General features: G+C 40.6%; 1 protein-coding gene across 4 annotated transcripts in view; it reads right to left on the bottom strand.

The window, feature by feature from the left end:
- Window positions 1–6,350: 6,350 nt before the first annotated feature.
- Window positions 6,351–19,881, bottom strand: part of LOC127625710 (serine/threonine-protein kinase WNK2-like) — a 46,376-nt gene continuing 32,845 nt past the window's right edge. For 3 of the 4 annotated variants that reach the window (XM_052101062.1, XM_052101063.1, XM_052101060.1), the window contains 10 exons: window positions 16,914–17,740; window positions 15,098–15,155; window positions 14,929–14,996; window positions 14,070–14,653; window positions 13,694–13,944; window positions 12,213–12,425; window positions 11,709–11,807; window positions 8,492–8,536; window positions 7,949–8,109; window positions 6,351–7,784 (listed from right to left, as the gene is read on the bottom strand). In XM_052101062.1, coding sequence (XP_051957022.1) covers window positions 7,491–7,784; window positions 7,949–8,109; window positions 8,492–8,536; window positions 11,709–11,807; window positions 12,213–12,425; window positions 13,694–13,944; window positions 14,070–14,653; window positions 14,929–14,996; window positions 15,098–15,155; window positions 16,914–17,740 — 2,600 coding nt within the window. In that variant the 3' untranslated portion in view covers window positions 6,351–7,490. The remainder of the gene's footprint in view (window positions 7,785–7,948; window positions 8,110–8,491; window positions 8,537–11,708; window positions 11,808–12,212; window positions 12,426–13,693; window positions 13,945–14,069; window positions 14,654–14,928; window positions 14,997–15,097; window positions 15,156–16,913; window positions 17,741–19,881) is intronic. The other variant, XM_052101061.1, reaches the window with a different exon arrangement.

The following is a 19,881-nucleotide window of genomic DNA, read 5'->3' on the forward strand; positions in this document are numbered from 1 at the left end:
TATTTTTGACAGGATGCTGAAACCACCCCTTTTGCTATTTGTTTTTGTGAAATGAACCTCACATAAGGCGGAGTTTTGCAGTCACATTTTTATCATTTACAAAGGCAATTTTCTGTCTAGTAGCAATAAAGACCGATTATATCATCATTAATGCAAAAAACACAGTAATTATGTAATAATTTCAACTACATTATGAAATGTACAGTATAATACTATAAATATATACAGATATTAATACAAATGCAATTGAGCTCAGATTAATAGTATATGTACTGTATGTCAATGACTAAAATTATTAATTCATTATTAAAATGAGTGAGTGATGACATCCCGCTCTAACATTTTGGTGCACACTCAACCTTACGTGCAGGAGTCATCAAGCCAAATGAGACCGAGAACTAGCTAGCTGTGATCTGATTAAATTCAGCATAAGCAAAACTTTACTATTCTGTCCCATTTGTAGTGAATCTCAGTTTTAAAATTTTCTATTTTGATGGATATTTTGTGAATTTGGGGTTGAAATCTACATTTGTAAATACGCATTCGGTGAGTTCAAATGTTTGCCCTCCAAAACACACAGAGCTACAAACCAGCTAGCACTATCACTAAGGAAATAGTTTTATGATTACACTTTGACTGTCATTGATGTATTTGGGTTTAGTAAAATGTGATGTATCACATGTTAAATTTAGTGTTTCATGCACTCACTTATGGTGTACATAAGTTCCCTTTCAAGTCAGTCACTTCGACGCTGCTTCAGTAGCTGAAGCTATGGGGACTATACTCCAAGCAGAAATAAAGCAGACTTGACATATTAGTCTGTAATTACAATGAAGCGTTTTCTGAGACCACCAAATTAGAATCCTTCAGTTTCAGGGTTCAAACCTTTTTTTGTGATTAAATTTTTTTATTGATTTATATATTAAAATAAAAAAAGAAAAACATTTAAAAACAGAATCAATACTTAACCCTCACTGAATCTGAATTATCATGGAGTAATACACTGATGCCTCATGACCTTTTCCAAAAGCAGTAATCATCCAGAGTGTCTGCCGCTTTAGGGGGGCACAGCTGTAAATACCTAACAAACTGAGATATCGGAATTCCAAAATGTTGAACCAAATTTTCAAAGGATCTCAACACTCCACTCTCATATACACTCACCTAAAGGATTATTAGGAACACCATACTAATACTGTGTTTGACCCCCTTTCGCCTTCAGAACTGCCTTAATTCTACATGGCATTGATTCAACAAGGTGCTTAAAGCATTCTTTAGAAATGTTGGCCCATATTGATAGGATAGCATCTTGCAGTTGATGGAGATTTGTGGGATGCACATCCAGGGCACGAAGCTCCCGTTCCACCACATCCCAAAGATGCTCTATTGGGTTGAGATCTGGTGACTGTGGGGGCCATTTTAGTACAGTGAACTCATTGTCATGTTCAAGAAACCAATTTGAAATGATTTGAGCTTTGTGACATGGTGCATTATCCTGCTGGAAGTAGCCATCAGAGGATGGGTACATGGTGGCCATAAAGGGATGGACATGGTCAGAAACAATGCTCAGGTAGGCCGTGGCATTTAAACAATACCCAATTGGCACTAAGGGGCCTAAACTGTGCCAAGAAAACATCCCCCACACCATTACACCACCACCACCAGCCTGCACAGTGGTAACAAGGCATGATGGATCCATGTTCTCATTCTGTTTACACCAAATTCTGACTCTACCATCTGAATGTCTCAACAGAAATCGAGACTCATCAGACCAGGCAACATTTTTCCAGTCTTCAACTGTCCAATTTTGGTGAGCTCTTGCAAATTGTAGCCTCTTTTTCCTATTTGTAGTGGAGATGAGTGGTACCCGGTGGGGTCTTCTGCTGTTGTAGCCCATCCGCCTCAAGGTTGTGCGTGTTGTGGCTTCACAAATGCTTTGCTGCATACCTCGGTTGTAACGAGTGGTTATTTCAGGCAAAGTTGCTCTTCTAACAGCTTGAATCAGTCGGCCCATTCTCCTCTGACCTCTAGCATCAGCAGGGCATTTTCGCCCACAGGACTGCCGCATACTGGATGTTTTTCCCTTTTCACACCATTCTTTGTAAACCCTAGAAATGGTTGTGCGTGAAAATCCCAGTAACTGAGCAGATTGTGAAATACTCAGACCGGCCCGTCTGGCACCAACAACCATGCCACGCTCAAAATTGCTTAAATCACCTTTCTTTCCCATTCTGACATTCAGTTTGGAGTTCAGGAGATTGTCTTGACCAGGACCACACCCCTAAATGCATTGAAGCAACTGCCATGTGATTGGTTGATTAGATAATTGCATTAATGACAAATTGAACAGGTGTTCCTAATAATCCTTTAGGTGAGTGTACACAATCCACTCTGACCAGCAGATAGGGGACTTATTAATACATAATTTGGGTTTCAGCCATATGCTCGAGGCAACATTTAAATAAATGTCTGAATTAAACACTCTGGACACTTTTGTCCATTCCAAGTGCAAATTCGAGATAACATGTTGTAACTTAACTTCTCTGGTTAGTTTGATAGAAAGGCTTTGCCATGGTGAAATACAAAACCAGGGAGAGGGTCTCTCAGGTGGAAGCGACCAATGAGCCAAGTGACTGAGACCAAATGCATAATAATAAAACAATATCTTGGGTAGGCGTAGCCAATCTTTGTCAATCAACCAAGGACTTCACCATGCTATCAAATTGCTTGACATAAGAGAGGGGTACATCTGTAGCAGGTAGTTGAATTTTGGAATACAATTCATTTTAATAACATTAACCTTCCCAATCACCAATAAATGTAATGAAGCCCCTGCCCACATCACCTTATCATGTTTAGATGTGTTTTGGTTCATGTCTTGATTCCATGTCTTTTATTTTGAAAAGTTTAGTTCCTGTTCATGTCATGTGTTACACTAGTCATGTGATGTCCTGTTTTTCCCTCCATCCATGTTCACATGTCTTGTTTTCATTGGTTTATTGTTTCATTATGTTATTATCAGTTCTAGTTATTTCATTGGTTCATGGTCATTGTCTTGCTATCTTGTTTATTAGTTCAGTCTTTTGCTTGGTTATCTTGTTCATGTGTTCTCCCAAGTCTGCCTATATTCACAACAACTGAGGTCGTTTCCGCGTCTCTGCTGATGTTCACAACCACGGAGATCGTTTGCAAGTCTCTGCCCATGTTTAAGATCCCGGAGGTCATTTCCAAGTCTCTGCCCATAGTCATGTTCACGACTATGGAGGTTGTTTCCGAGTCTCAGTCCTTGCTGCCGACCACAGAGGTCATTCCAGAGTCTCTGCCTACGCCAGAGTCAGCTCCAGGTCATGCTACAGCCACGCCAGAGTCAGCTCCAGGCCATGTCACAGCCACGCCAGAGTCATCTCCAGGCCATGCCACGGCCACGCCATATTCAGCTCCAGGCCATGCCACGCCAGAGTCAGCTCCAGGCCATGTCACAGCCCTGCCAGAGTCAGCTCCAGGCCATGTCACAGCCACACCAGAGTCAGCTCCAGGCCATGTCACAGCCACACCAGAGTCAGCTCCAGGCCATGTCACAGCCCCGCCAGAGTCAGCTCCAGGCCATGTCACAGCCACGCCAGAGTCATCTCCAGGCCATGTCACAGCCACGCCAGAGTCAGCACCAGGCCATACCACAGCCACGCCAGAGTCAGCTCCAGGCCATGTCACAGCCACGCCAGAGTCAGCTCCAGGCCATGTCACAGATGAACCTCAGTCTGCTCCATGTCATGTCACAGCCAAGCCTCAGACTGCTTCATGTCACAGTGACAGTCCCCGCCAAGCCCCAGACTTCTCCATGCCATGTCACAGTCGAACCTCAGTCTGCTCCATGCCATGTCACAGCCAAGCCCCAGACTGCTTCATGCCATGTCACAGCCAAGGAGCTCCCTTTGAGCCCTTTGAGTCAGCAGAGCTAAAGGTGCTCTCTCTTTAGACTGCCCTCCTGACGACGCTCACCTCCATCAAGAGGGTAGGGGATGCCTGTTGTATGCATTCCCTCCTTTTCCACTGTTGTGGGAGACGCTACACAGAATATTTGGGGTAATTTACTTCGTCAGCTTTATGCTGCTTATTTTCATGCCATGGATTGTAGAAGTGATCAAATTGGCATATGATAAGGCTCAAATATGCAAGTGCAGGGTACTTCTAGTGGCACCTCGATAGCCGGCCAGACCATGGTTCCCTCTCCTTCTGAGTCTGTTTGAGGGTGAGCCATGGCAACTTCCCACTCACAGAACCACAGTTACATACGTAACTAGCGTTTAAGTTGATGCGGACCAAGAGTAAGAATTGACTTGTTGATTGAGTTCTGTTCAGTACATTTTTTACACATTTTTTCAATATTTTAATCATATTTGTTTTTTGTAATATTGCGTTGTTTATATGTTGTGTTTTAGATGCCTCCGCTGTCTCTGTTGTTCATCTGTTCTCTTCATAAATAAATGCATAATCTGCTATATACTCGTCCTGTAAGTTCATGATTAAAAATTAAAATGTGAATGAAAATAAAAGCTATTAAATGTCTTATTATCATTAAAATATGAAGAAGGTAGAAAGTGTCCAAAACAATTGTCCCGAGGAGCAGGCCTGGCATCACATCTAATTCGGCCGAACCCTCCCCGCTGTGGTCCTGGGCCTGTGAGGATGTCAGTGTGTGCACACATGGAGATTTGAAGCCGTCTCCTAGAGAAGAAGTGCGCTCAGCGGTGATGAAGTGTTACTCTTATCAGGTGTGCTTCATCCACCACTGTCAAAACAAGGCTTATTAACTATGCACCTCTTCTTGTTCTCCAGCCCACTCCCATTGTGAGCCTGGCTGAAGGACAGAACTAAGAGGTGGGGCGACGATGACAAGAGGGAGGGGCGGTTCGTTCCGCCACATCCCCCCCACCCCCAAGCATTGCCCTGTCGGCACCTCCTTCCTTGCTCCTAACCAACCATGGAGTCCGGAGGTGCGCACTCTTTACCCGCCCACGTGGGAATGCTACTTCCTCAAACAGGCCATACAGTCGGAGTTAGCATTTGGGAACTACCTCTCCAGGACAGCTCTCCCCCTCACTCGCACCCGGGTGGGAACAGAGACAAACACAAATTAATATGACAGCTTCAACCAACCACAGGGTAAATGCTTCTTAAATGCCACTTACCCTTTGCTGCGCCTGGGTTACTGTTCTCAAGTTTTCTCTATCTCACTCCAGGCTTTCCATCTAACTGGCGAACAGTAGGAAGAGTGACGTCGCTGTTTGTGCCCAAATGGGGAATGTGTCCAAAACAAAAGGGGATCTGGCATCCTTGTGATAAAACTCAGCACAGTGAAGGTCAGGTGTGTGTCCATGGAGTGGCTCATGCTTGAGCAGGGTCCAACGGCCGCAACGGCCTTCCCAGGCCCACGGCAGGTGTGAGGGAAGCGGCCTGGTCTCTAGCCCACAACACATCTAACTCGCACGGGGGGTCCGAGGAGCAGGTCCGGCATTCCATCTAATTCGGCCGAACCCTCCCCTCTCTGGTTCTGGGTTTGCAAGGATGCCAGTGTGCACACATGAATATTTGAAGCCGGCTCCCTGAGAAGAGGTGTGCTCTGAAGCATTATTCAGTGTGCCTCATCCACCACTATCGGAATGAGGCTTATTAACAATGCCACTCTTCTCACACACCAGCCCACTCCTGTTGTGGGCCTGGCTGAAGGACGGCCCTAAGAGGCGGGGCGACGATTACGAGAGGGAGGGGCAGGTCATTCCGTCACATAAGTCAAACGGTATAATTACTGGTTTAGAGTCATACATACCAGACACTGAACAAACACATTTCTTAGCAATACAGATGCTAAGAGCAATCCTTCAATTGAGTAAATGACATTCAACACATAAAGAGGCTAATAATTTTTTTATTGCACAAAACTTTCAGTCCTAAAAAAAACAGAGACCTACAGATTATGCATTATAATGGGCACAATGCTCTCTGCAGGTCAGAATATGCATTTGAAATCTGACAATAAATGTGTAGAGACGTTTTGTTGAAGGTTGCAAATTTGTCGTGCTTTGATGGCTGTAGCTACGGTGCTTTAAAGAGGATGAATTTAGAGACAACTTCTCAGAGAGGTTATTTTTGATAGTTTCACAGAGTCTACATTACAAGTGCAGCAGCACTGCATGTTTGCATTGTAGAGTTTTGTCACGTCACAATATGCCCCATGCTATTGCTACAACAATTATGTTTAATTATAGCATAAATCACATGCGTTGTCAGCATGGTAAAACCTTTGCAAAGTTGGGTCTCTAAATTCATCTCCTTTAGCATCACCTGTAAAAATATTAAAGATATATCAAATATAAAATAAAAATAGAAAAACACACTAGTCGGCTAGTTGGTTTTTGGACAACTAGTCAACCATTCTGACCCATCCCTAGATTATTGGGAATTGTTTGTACTATATTAGATTTCTTATGCAGAATATGACTGCTGAAAATTACCAAATATTCTCCCAATTATTACGGCACATGCCATCAAAACAAAATTACACTCGTAATGAATTAAACCATCAATATGTTGTGTTTGAATGGATTTTATAAATTGAATCACAAACTGCAGGGGGGAGGGGGGGATTTAGTTAATATTATTCTTGTTAACAGAACATTTATAGCAGTCACCTTTACCCTCGATACATTGGCTGGTACACAGTTCAGTCCCCAGTTGCTGTTCAAGGCACTCTTTCAGGCTTTCACCTAAAATGTACAGTCTGTTAAAGTTCTCCCTTGTTTCTCAGTGCTGTTTGTGCATGTTACATTTGTAGCATGCGATAATGAGTTTTAGGGTAGTGCTGTGTGAAATCAGTGATCAATCAAGGCCGGGTGAAACATTCACAGTGATCATTGTGATCGGGATCATCTCTACAAGCTACAAGTCTTTTCACCAACCTTTGATGTAATAGTGATACTTTTCAACCCAATCCATGGCTTGACCTTAATCTCAGTCATTTTTGTGTCAAGTTTATGCACATCTGAGACAGAGCGTATATTTACATATGTATAAACAGTGCATATACATATCTACACCAATTTTAGGGCATATTCATTAATAGCATTTACATACGTGTACAGATCAAGGTTTTAAGGAGTTAATTCTGCAGAAAAACAAGCAAGCAAAATAGATTTAGATGAAAAATATACATTCTGTACATAGCCTATGCTAAAATTTTGTTATGCCAGGCTGAATGAATATATACAATAATACTGAATGTACAGTACTAATTCACAGAAAATGCTTACATTGTTGGCAAGAACATTTACATGTTCATATTGGATTACTACTTATGCCTTGTAAACAACTACATGCTAGTAATTGCAACAGATAGAACTGCACACTGACAGGACTAAAAGCAGTCTAAAGAAACTAAAGAATAAATATTTTTTGGCGACATAGTAAGAACTATTGGTATAAGGATGGTAATGCTACATGGTCCTGGTTCTGGGGAGTTCAATGGGGGAGGAAGGTGCTGTCCAAGGGGGTGAATGCACAGCTGGGACAGCAAAGACTCCTTGGTTAAGAGTGGCAGTCACTAAAGGCCAGTGGTCCATGTCAAGGAATGGAGCATCTAGCATGTTTCCAAAAGGGTCACCAGGAACCATGAAACTGCACTGGAGCACTTGTGAAGTGTCAGTTGCGACTGTTGAAGTATGGTAATCTATCTGTGGCCAAGAAAGAGGGAGCTGGGAAGCATTTATTCTTTCTGTTGACACTGGAGCCTAAAAACACAGACATTAGCATCACACAATGCCTTTGTAAGTTAACATTCTCCGATTCATCACAATTTAATAACTTTGTATTGGCTTAGTAAGGAAGGATTTTTAATAATGTTCAATTGTTGTGGTCTTAGACTAAAGGAGTGTAAGCATGAAGAAGACCTCACCTCTTCTGCCCAGTTATCCAGCAGTTTATAAAGGTGCATAGCATCTGTCTTATTGTTGCTGTTGTTAGTCTGTGTTTGGGCGAGACCAATTGGCTGGTGAGGTGGAGGAGTGGATCCAGGAGGCACTGGGGACTGAGAAGCACCTGACGATGCTCCAGATCCTATGAAAAAAGTCAATTTTAGTTTTATGAATATCTCATAATTAGTTTAAATTGGGGTTGCCAATAGTCCCAAATAAGCTGGGATGCACCCCCCAATACGAAAGGTATTGTCCCATAATGTAGCGGCATAATGCTCAAGTGGTCTGCTTTCATGTAGCGAAAAGTTGGCAACCATCTAAATACAATCCATAGTATCTGGAAGTTACAGTACTCTAAAACTGTGCATATGTCATGTTACAACAACAAAGCTATTGTGATGATTCTAATAATATGATGATTCAAATGTTTTTAGCATCACAGCTAATTGTTGAAGCAGCATTTTCAAATTTTTTGAAATATGAAATAGTATAAATGGTGAAACTTTAGAAATAACAATAGTTACTGCTGCCACGTTCTTTTCCAAGACACAGTCGTTTAAGTGTTGACCCTACAAAAGTAAAAAAAAAAAAAAAAGTGAAATTAGTCTTTGGAAGCAAACCACTGTAAATTTTCATCTAACAATTTAAGAGTTTGAAATGCAATACAATGAGAGTAAAAAGCAACATTAGATGTAAGTTGAATTCAAAATATTAAAATAAGTGGAAAGAGTGACATGGTGAAATGCAAGGTTATATTCACAGTGTGCAGGGTCAGAAATGAAAGTTTTAGCCTACATCCAAGGTGGCTGACAAATGAAAAAATACCAAAGTACCAACCACTCAGATTTCTTGCCGGCCATTTCTTTTTTATTATTATTCCATTTTACAAGTGGATTTGACACACATATGAGTGAAATAAACAATACTGTACTCTGAAATTTTTGGTTTTCTGATTATTACATTATTACAACAAAAATAAATGTGTATTTTAATCTAGATGTTGTCATATAAACAACCAGTACGTAATTGATTCTCATGAGCCTTAAATTAAAAGTGCCGAGACAGAGCTGAAGCGCAGAATGTCGTCTGATGGCCTCAGAGAATTGACTAGATTGAAATACAGATATAATACTATTTTGTCACAGAAGGTGGAGTTTTGGCAATTCAGAGCAATATAGTCATACTTTGAGTCGGGGGATAAGGCAGGAAAACCTCTGGATAGACATATAATACAGAGACAGTCTTTCTACCATTCCCTCAGTGAAATCTGCTGGTGGTGAAATATTTACCTAAGTCATTGATCTTAATAATGCTTTTAAAAGAATTATATATTGATCTCTATAGTCCCACGTCTTCGTCTCCTGATGAGGTTTGTGGAACCATTAGAACTTCCTAAACTGACGGCTGAGCAAAATAATTCTCTTGATTCTGAGATAACCTTGGAGGAGCTTGGCGAGTTAATAAAGGCCTTGCCTACAGGCAAAGCTCCAGGTCCAGATGTCTTGCAGCTGAGTTATTTTAGATCTTATGCTACAGAATTGGATCCACTTTTGCTAAACGTTTATACAGAATCATTAAAGAATGGAAAGCTTCCGCCAACCATGACGCAAGCCCGGATCAGTCTGATTCTTAAAAATTACAAAGATCCAAGCAAGTGTTAGAGTTACCATCCAATTTCCCTGATCCAGCTAGATGTTAAAATATTGTCTAAAATTTTGGCTAACCGATTAAGTAAAGTTATGACATCTCTTATACATATAAATCAGGTGGGGTTTTTATGGGGCCGTAGCTCTTCTGATAACATTAGGCGTTTCATCAATATCATGTGGTCAGTGGTGAATGATCAGACTCTGGTCGCTGCCATCTCACTTGACGCCGAAAAGGCATTTGATATGGTAGAATGGGATTATCTTTTTAAGATTTTGGAAATGTACAGGTTCGGGAATACTTAACCCAAAATTATGTATTAATATATCCCTTTCTGCAGGTCAGAGTGGATTGTGAGGGGGGTTACTACACTCTGTGACCTATATGAGAGTGGAGTGTTGAGATCCTTTGAAAATTTGGTCTCCCAGACCAAATTCCCAGATCTCCATTTTTATAGGTATTTACAGCTGAGCCACCTGCTCTGTACTATTTTGTGGGAGTAGCATACACCCCCCTAAAGCGGCTGATACTCTGGGAGTGGTGAATACTACTTTTGGAAAAGGTCTTGAGTCATCAGTGTATTAATCCCTGCTAATTCAGAGTCTGGGGGACAGAGCTTTAACTTCTATCAAGAGATTATGGGAGAATGATTTAAACTTGGTATTGGAGGAGGGAGTGTGGGCTAGAATTAAAAAAAACGTCAAGTCTGCATCTAGAGGTGCAAGAGTGCGCCTTATACAATTCAAGATTTTACATCTATTCTATTGGACCCCCTCTAGATTGTATAGGCTTGGTCTTACAGGCACACCCACCAGCTGGCGATGCTAATCAGAAGATGGAGACACAACCCATGTTTTTTGGTGGTGTGTTAAGATCCAAGAATTTTGGTTGAAGGTTCAGAGTTTTATGTGTGATGTATTGGGCACTTAAATTTCACCTATGATGTCTTAAAACTCTGCCTCCATAGGAAGCTCACTAGGTTTTGCAGCATTTCCTATGTCTTACGATGTAAAATTACGAGCGGTGTGCAGCATTGAAAAATGGTTTTCGTTTGGATTGAATCCAAGAATATCCACTATACGAATGTGTGTAGTATGAGATGGAGAATAACACAGTCCGATTTTTTGGCCCGCATCGCCAGAAGGCTACACGTTCAAGTAATGGAACCAAACATCATGAAAATTACTCGGTTCTGGTAATATAATGCAATCATTACGAGAATTTGTGGTTAGTGGGTAATAAAAACTTGCTCGCACATCCACTAGAAGTCTGAGAGTGGTCTTCCCTTCTTCCCAATGGCATGAATGGTCCTGAACAATGGCTTCATCTTGCTTCTAGATTTACTCCTAACTGACACCAACACCCAGATCATCTCTCAATGTGACGTGCCATAACGGCTTGAGGCTTTCTATACTGGATGCATCGAAGCGAATGTTCTAAACAGCTTATTTTTTCTTGTTGGCAGGAGCAGTACCAGAGCATTCAACACAAATTGGAACAGGATATCTGTTTACTGTTGTGCCACAACTGATGCTCCAGTGTAGAAAGATTTACTGGCTACAGGATGTATTTGCTTTTGACACAAAGCGCCACTCGCATCCAGTGTAGACAGGGTGTGAGGCTATCAATGAGCAGCAGGAGACTATCTAAGGGCAGTTTTGTTTAACACCTACGACCTTACTGTGACTGTAGGCCTACAGAACCATCTTTATGGAAAAAAACTGGAATGTGTTATATTTCCTTTAGCTGACAGACTTTGATAGAAAGGAAAAAGCACCACTGTGAAAATTCCAGGCCAAACAGAAAATTAACCTGCATTTTGCTCTTACCGGCTGTTCATTTCAGAGCTGTAGTCAGTTTAACACAAAAGTATCTAGATTAATTTGAATAGTGATCAACAAAGAGAGAGAGAGAGTGAAAAAAAACAAGGGAATGAACAAAAGAAATAAAGAATCACGTAGAAAACCGATAAATAGATATTGATAATGAGAAAGATAAGTAATGTGATTAATAAAAGAGAAAAAGAGAGAGCAAAGAAATATAGCAGTGGTTTTGGACTTATGACATGGGTAATGCCGGAAAGGAGATACAAACAGATGGACAGAGAAACAGGCCCACTGAGGAATCTAGCGCGTGGTTTGCTACTGGATTTATAGGTGACTTGTGCAGACGCCTGGGGAGAAGGAGGCCACCCTGCAGACAGAAGTACAGAGGTGGGTGTAGAGTAAGACACTTAATCACACTACCACAGGCATTCAATATCCAGGGTGGAAACAAAGAAAATATATTATTTTCAATTGATTCATTAACTGTAACAGTCAACTTGTAAAAGCATAAACACTTGTAATTGTGAAAATTGTTTTGCAATAATGTCATATCATATTACAGCATTCTGGTTCCAAAATACCTGAACACATTATATTCTTTAATATATGCAATTTTTTGCAGGTGGGTGATCCATAGGTATTGACAGGGTAATACATTTCAAATCAATTAATCAGTCAATATCTACTAACAAACCTGCCAACTGATTCTACTGACGGTAGGACTTCCTACAGTCTAAAAGGGCAAGCTGGGAAATGTAAGAATTAAAGTCACCTTGGGCTGGCTGGCTGCGTGGCCCTGGTCCTTCTCCCTGTTGACCAGAGTAGATGTTGTCAGACGATAAAGATCCCTTCATAGAGCAGGGTTGTTGTGTCTGAACAGGCTCAGACACAGAACAAGGCAGAGTCCCAGTCTCAGAATAAGCCCTGCCATCAGATATATTGGAAGCTTTGGCAGGAGACCCATTCAAGCTCTGGGCACACTCAGCTGAAAATGAGTAAAGTATCAGTAATAATGTTCTTGGGTAGATTCCAAATGTTAAAGGGTTAGTTCACCCAAAAACCTTTTAAAAATCTCTCATCATTTACAGATCCTCCTAGATGTGTATGACTTTATTTCTTCTGCAGAACACAAACAAACATTTTTAGAAGAATATCTTGGCTCTGCAGGTCCATACAAAGTAAGTGAATGGTGAATAGGTCTTTGAAGCTCCAAAAAGCAGATAAAGTCAGCATAAACATAATCCATCAGATTCCAGTGGTTTAATCAATGTCTTCTGAAGCGATCCAGTTGGTTTTGAGTGAGAACAGACCAAAATTAAAATTCCTTTTTCACTATACGTCTTGAAAGCAGTCTCCTTGTCAATCATGATTTCAAGCTTGATTACATTTTCAATAGCGCCACCTAGTGCTCTGCACATGCAGCAAGCATCAAGCTTTAAATCATGATCATGCCATATTCACTGCACTGGCAAGATGTACAGTGAAAAGGGAGTTATATTTAGGTCTGTTCTTAAAAAAAAAAAACTGGAATGCTTCAGAAGACATTCAGCTGAGTTGATTAAACCAATGGATTATTTTTAAAATGACTTTATCTCCTTTTTGGATCTTCAAAGGCCTGATCACCATTCACTTGTATTTTATGGATTCACGGAGATGAGATATTCTTCTTAAAATCTTGGCTTGAGATGGCATGAAGGTGAGTAAATGATGAGAGAATTTTCATTTTTATGTGAAATATCCCTTTAAGAGAATCCTTTATCATTTTGTTGATAAACTGGCTGAGGAGCATGTTATACAGTAAAATGAGCACTCAGTAATTTTTTCCCAATAATAAAAGTTTTACTCCAAAGGACATTAATTGTAATTTTGAAACATGTATAAAATCATGACCACTCACATGAGATGAAGACTCTAGTCATATCAGTAACCTTTTAAAAGTGGTTTTATTCTACATGGGGCAGGAGCGCCATCATGGGGGCTGCCATTTTAGAATCACATGACCAGCTGTACACTACTTGCTTAATCTCAGTAACTGCCCTATTATTGGACACTTTCACTCTAGGATTAAATTAATCATGGCTGACTGTGAATAGTGAATTTCTACAATGGCATCTGTAACTGAAAACTATTTTGAACAATGCTGCATCCACACCACTAGGTAAAAAGTTACTGAGTGCACCTTTAATGTCTTTGATATGTATGCTTTCTAAGGACTCTGTAGTAATTAGAATTCAAAACGAAAATAATTCTTACCTGATTTTGTTAAATCATTCGTTTTGCTGCTGTCACAAGTCTTAGAAGCGACGTTTCTCAGTTGCTGCACCAGAGGACTGAGCAGTTTGCCAGCTTTCAGTTTGTGCCTGCTGGTCCTACGCTTACGTCCAGCAGGGGGTGCTGTGGATGAGACATAAAGACCAGGAGGAGGTGGTTTTCCTAATCTGATATAGAGATGCTCAATCTCTTCTCGGTGGTTGGCCTCCAATTCTGTAATCTCCTTCATGTGCCTGTACACGAGAAGCCAAAAATGGTGATTACCTAATTCTTATGTTCTGTTTTCTTAATGTTTCCCTCATTACTATTTATTTGTTTATTTGTCTGTCTCAAACACACAGACATTTGCTAAACTCACTTTTCTCTCAGTGTTTGAAGCTCCCTCTTTATGTCTGAATCCTCCATTTCAGAGTCATTGTCACTGCTGACATAGGATCCATACACCCCTCCCTTTCTGCTTGGCGAATCAGAGCTTTGCACACTACTACTACGTCCAGAGCGCCTCAGAAATGCCACAGCTCTTTTCATGAGGTCACTTCCTCTCCTTTCAGATCGCCCATGGCGGGACGGGGTTGTGGGTAACATTTTGGCAGGGCTGCTCTCAGCCCCAGAGTCAGAAGACATGAAGCGGGTGTGAACAGTAACATCCACTGAGACTGAGGTCTGGGCCCTTGGCAGGGAGCCTCGTTTGGTCAAGGGAGGTGGGGCATCCAAATAAAAGTCAGGTGGGGCAGAGTATCTGCTGCTGTACTTCCTGCGTGTGACTTCATCCTCTGTACTGACCACAGAAAACCTGCCGACAATGGTGGCTGATGCTGGTGGCTCTTCGTACATGGCACACTCCCCAAAATAGCCATCAGGGTGTGCTGGCGATGCTGTGCTGCTTAAGCTACGCTGTTTTCTCCCTTGACCTAACATGATGTCAGTGGTGCCAGGCATCATCTAATTAATCCGATGAAATAAAGAAAATGATTAAATAAGATGACACAATGATGGAAATGCACAGGTAAGTGAATATCACAATAACTCTTTTACTAATAATCTTGATATACAACCACTAAAACAATAAACAAGTTACGTGCCCAGAAACAAATCTAACGTCATTCTATATTCAACATTTGTGTTGACCAAGAAACCAAGATTAGAAAACAGGTAAAAAGTATATAATTATTACATTTGTTTTGTGTTTTTTCCTGCAGGAGACATTATGGATGTACCTTATATCGACTTCTGGAACCAGAGCACGAGGCAGAGTGTGGCATCACATGTCTCCTTGACACAGTAACTGTGGAGAAAGAAAGGCTATATGAAATTATGAAATGCATTTTTATAAATGACCAACATTCCCATGCCTCATGAGTAATAAGATATTAAATATTTTCATACCTCCAACAGCAGAGTCGCTGAGAGCACTTAAACTGTCCACACGCTCTGGAATCTGAGGCTAAAAGAGGCACAAAAAAAGTTAATCAAAAAGTCTTTTGGTTGTGATCCATCAAACATGACATTTTTGTAACTGCATCTCTTTCGCTTTGGTGAACAGAATTTTGGTGTAATGGTCTTTAATAGAGCTGTTCAGCTTGAAGTCCAAAAACCCAGAAGATAATTCATGATGGGTTCCCTCTGGATTTTCCTATAGGTTTTTATAAAGGTCTGTGCAAACATTACTTGACAAAACATGGACGTTTTGTACTTCAACATAAATTACACCTCATACTTCAGTCATACCTCAAACGTGAATTTTGAAGCCGTCATGCGTTTTAAATTCAATAATTCAATACAGCTTCAAAATTCACATTTGAGGTATGACTGTGCAATTTATGTTGTAGAACAAAACATCCACGTATCATCAAGTAATGTTTACCACAGATGTTATTTTACTCAACCCCATTATAAATCCCATAGGAAAATCCAGAGGGAAACCATGGCAAATTAGATTACCTTAAACTTGCCGCAAATTTTCCACTGATAATTTTCACATGCAAAGGAGCTTTGTGGCAAACTTGGGGCAAATTGTCCATTGTTGACAAAAGTAGAGGTTTACCACTACTGGTAAGAAGAACTGCAAACTTCTAGCAAACATTTGCAGTGAATCACAAGCTCATTTGCATGTGAAAATAAAGAGCAGCAATTTGTGGCAAGTTTGTGGCTAGTTAAGATTTTTTGTAAGGGTTGATGTCACGGCTGAACAGCTCTATAGGGTCTTCGTAAGACTTTCCTTAATGGTTCCTTAATGATTATTTTAGTACTTTTGAGGAAGAAATATTTGGAAATAAAAAATAAAATTCTTAATTGATTTACTGCCCTCAGCAGCCTTTTACCAAATGACAGGGCTGGACTGGTAATCTGGCATACCAGGCATTTTCCCTGTGGGCTGACACACTTTGGCGCCAATCAGCAGTGGACTTGCCATCGGGAAAACCGAGCGGGCCGGTGGGTAGGCCGTGAAACGGGCCGAATGGGCCGCGATAAGCTAAAATGAGCCGCCGTGTTATGCAGAATGGAACACAAAATGGCGCAGCGATATGCAGAAAAGAACAGCGATCCTTAATAACTCTACAAAGGAAATCACATCTACTCTAATACTCTCAAGTGTCCATTCACACATCTGCAGCGAAAGCCATTCACACATCTCCCCAAAGGAAGATATGCCACCATAGCCATTCTTTAGTCTGGATTCTCTTTTATAAACCTATCTTTGCAGTAATATCAGTGTTATCATAAATTACATTAACAGAGTGTAATTATGGCATATTATGGCCATGTGTAGCGAGCGTGTTAGCGCATTAGCATCATGAAAAATTGCACATTTTCTAATGCATATACAGCAATATGCATTAATTTGTTGCATAATGCAACACATTTTAATATCACATTAGTTAAGGTTTTACTGAGTGTCCTTATATTTAAATGTACTTCTAAATGCCTCCCACAGTCTGAATTTTCACAAAAAGTATACCGTTGCTCAATTGTTTAGAACTTGTTTAGAACTTCTTTTTACCCCTGAACGAAGGAGAACTTCAATGGAAGTATATTGATTCCTTAACCCTAGTCTTCAAGACATGCCAAGGTTATTAATATAGGACAATAATTGTATAATGCATGCAAGGGCTGAAGATACAACAACCACTGTTGAAGCAGATTTAATTTACGAATCCTGGGATTATCTATTAAAAACCATAAGAATGGACCTTAAACTTACCAACTGTTCTCCTGCTCTGAATCGTCCCTCTCCCATAAGACTGGGTGTGCTAGTCCCTGACCCTCCCACTGCACACTCTGGTCCTGGTGGGGACTGGATGTACTCTGTGCCAGATCCTGGAGTCTCGCCAGCACTCCCGGAAGGGTACATAGGAGCATATTCTTGATAAAGTAAATTCCGCAGCTTCTCATCCAGTGTCTTGATGGTGCTGTCTACAAACCCTCCCCTTCGCCCCTCCCCATCGGATTCACTAGGAACAAAGTGGTGCTGTGAAGGGGCGGGGCTTTGGGGCAGAGAAGGAACCTTGGCTCCACCCACATTGGACACAGGTTGCTGCATCACCACAGGCTGCTGTACGCGTTCAACTCGACTAGATGTAATGGAGTGGAGCTGATCGCGAGCAGATGTACTGTCCTCTGATGGTGGTTGCATTATAGAGGATGATCTCTGAGCCTCATTGTTAAATTCGAGGGACAGTGGCATGACCAAGGGGCAGCATGGCACATCCTCCTCTATGGAGGCAGCACATGCAATCTCAGCCATCTGCTGAGCAGTGTGGATAGGGTTGATGGAGCTTAATCTGCCACTCTGGGTCTCATCCACAAAAAGTTTGGACTCCTGAACACTGACCTGGGCGGAGTCGAAATCTGGCCCCTCCTCTGGATGGGAAGAGGGTTGGACTGGCATTGTGGTGGCTTGGGGAACAGGGGGAGCTTGGGAGATAGCAGCCAGAAAAAGAGGATCTGTAGTGGTCAAAGACAGGGGGCTCCAAACCCCATAGGGATCACTTCCTCCAGATGGAGGTGCTGTGGCACACGCCTCAGAATCTGTATGGTTGGAAAATAATGAATAGAAAATAAGAAAAATCAACAAAACAGACCTTTTGTTAAAGGTGAAGTGTATAATTTCTGCACCAAAAGTGACACTAAAAAATACAAAAAAATAACTGAACTGCAAAAATAATAACTATTTTTAGACAGCCTTCCCAAACACTTCTCCATGGAAACTGGTAGTCCTCTCCCAAACAAACACTATTGGTTGAGCCAATATTGCTATGTTGCGCTGCCTAAACACCTGTATACACCCAGTTGTCAATCCATACACTACCGGTCAAAAGTTTTGAAACACTTACTCATTCTTTATTATATATATATATATATATATATATATATATATATATATATATATATATATATATATATATATATAATTAGAATATCGTGCAAAAGTTCATTAATTTCAGTAATTCAACTTAAAAGGTGAAACTAATATATTATATAGACTCATTACAAGCAAAGTAAGATATTTCAAGCCTTTATTTGATATAATTTTTATGATTTACAGCTTATGAAAACCCCAAATTCAGAATCTCAGAAAATTTGAATATTGTGAAAAGGTTCAGTATTGTAGGCTCAAAGTGTCACACTCTAATCAGCTAAACACCTGCAAAGGGTTCCTGAGCCTTTAAATGGTCTCTCAGTCTGGTTCAGTTGAATTCACAATCATGGGGAAGACTGCTGACCTGACAGTTGTGCAGAAAACCATCATTGACGCCCTCCACAAGGAGGGAAAGCCTCAAAAGGTAATTGCAAAAGAAGTTGGATGTTCTTAAAGTGCTGTATCAAAGCACATTAATAGAAAGTTAAGTGGAAGGGAAAAGTGTGGAAGAAAAAGGTGCACAAGCAGCAGGGATGACCGTAGCCTGGAGAGGATTGTCAGGAAAAGGCCATTCAAATGTGTGGGGGAGCTTCACAAGGAGTGGACTGAGGCTGGAGTTACTGCATCAAGAGCCACCACACACAGACGGGTCCTGGACACGGGCTTCAAATGTCAAACGTCTTACCTGGGCTAAAGAAAAAAAGAACTGGTCTGTTGCTCAGTGGTCCAAAGTCCTCTTTTCTGATGAGAGCAAATTTTGCATCTCATTTGGAAACCAAGGTCCCAGAGTCTGGAGGAAGAATGGAGAGGCACACAATCCAAGATGCTTGAAGTCCAGTGTGAAGTTTCCACAGTCTGTGTTGGTTTGGGGAGCCATGTCATCGGCTGGTGTTGGTCCACTGTGCTTTATTAAGTCCAGAGTCAACGTAGCCATCTACCGGGACATTTTAGAGCACTTCATGCTTCCTTCAGCAGACAAGCTTTATGGAGATGCTGACTTCATTTTCCAGCAGGACTTGGCACCTGCCCACACTGCAAAAAGTACCAAAACCTGGTTCAATGACCATGGTATTACTGTGCTTGATTGACCAGCAAACTCGCCTGACCTGAACCCCATAGAGAATCTATGGGGCATTGCCAAGAGAAAGATGAGAGACATGAGACCAAACAATGCAGAAGAGCTGAAGGCCGCTATTGAAGCATCTTGGTCTTCCATAACACCTCAGCAGTGCCACAGGCTGATAGCATCCATGCCACGCCGCATTGAGGCAGTAATTAATGCAAAAGGGGCCCAAACCAAGTACTGAGTACATATGCATGATTATACTTTTCAGAGGGCCAACATTTCTGTATTTAAAATCCTTTTTTTATTGATTTCATGTAATATTCTAATTTTCTGAGATTCTGAATTTGGGGTTTTCATAAGCTGTAAGCCATAATCATCAAAATTATATCAAATAAAGGCTTGAAATATCTTACTTTGCTTGTAATGAGTCTATATAATATATTAGTTTCACCTTTTAAGTTGAATTACTGAAATTAATGAACTTTTGCACGATATTCTAATTTTTCGAGTTTCACCTGTATATATATATATATATATATATATATATATATATATATATATATATATATATATATATATATATATATATATATATTATTATTATTATTTTATTTTTATTTTATTTTTTTCAAAAATAAATAAAAACTTTGTTATATTGGCTGCTTTTCTTTATTATTTGGTCCAAGTCATCAATTGTAAAAAAGGTTTTTTTTATATAACATTTTTGTTTTATAATTAAATAAA

The sequence above is a fragment of the Xyrauchen texanus genome, chromosome 32 (genome assembly GCF_025860055.1).
Source record: "Xyrauchen texanus isolate HMW12.3.18 chromosome 32, RBS_HiC_50CHRs, whole genome shotgun sequence".
Taxonomy (NCBI): Eukaryota; Metazoa; Chordata; class Actinopteri; order Cypriniformes; family Catostomidae; genus Xyrauchen; species Xyrauchen texanus.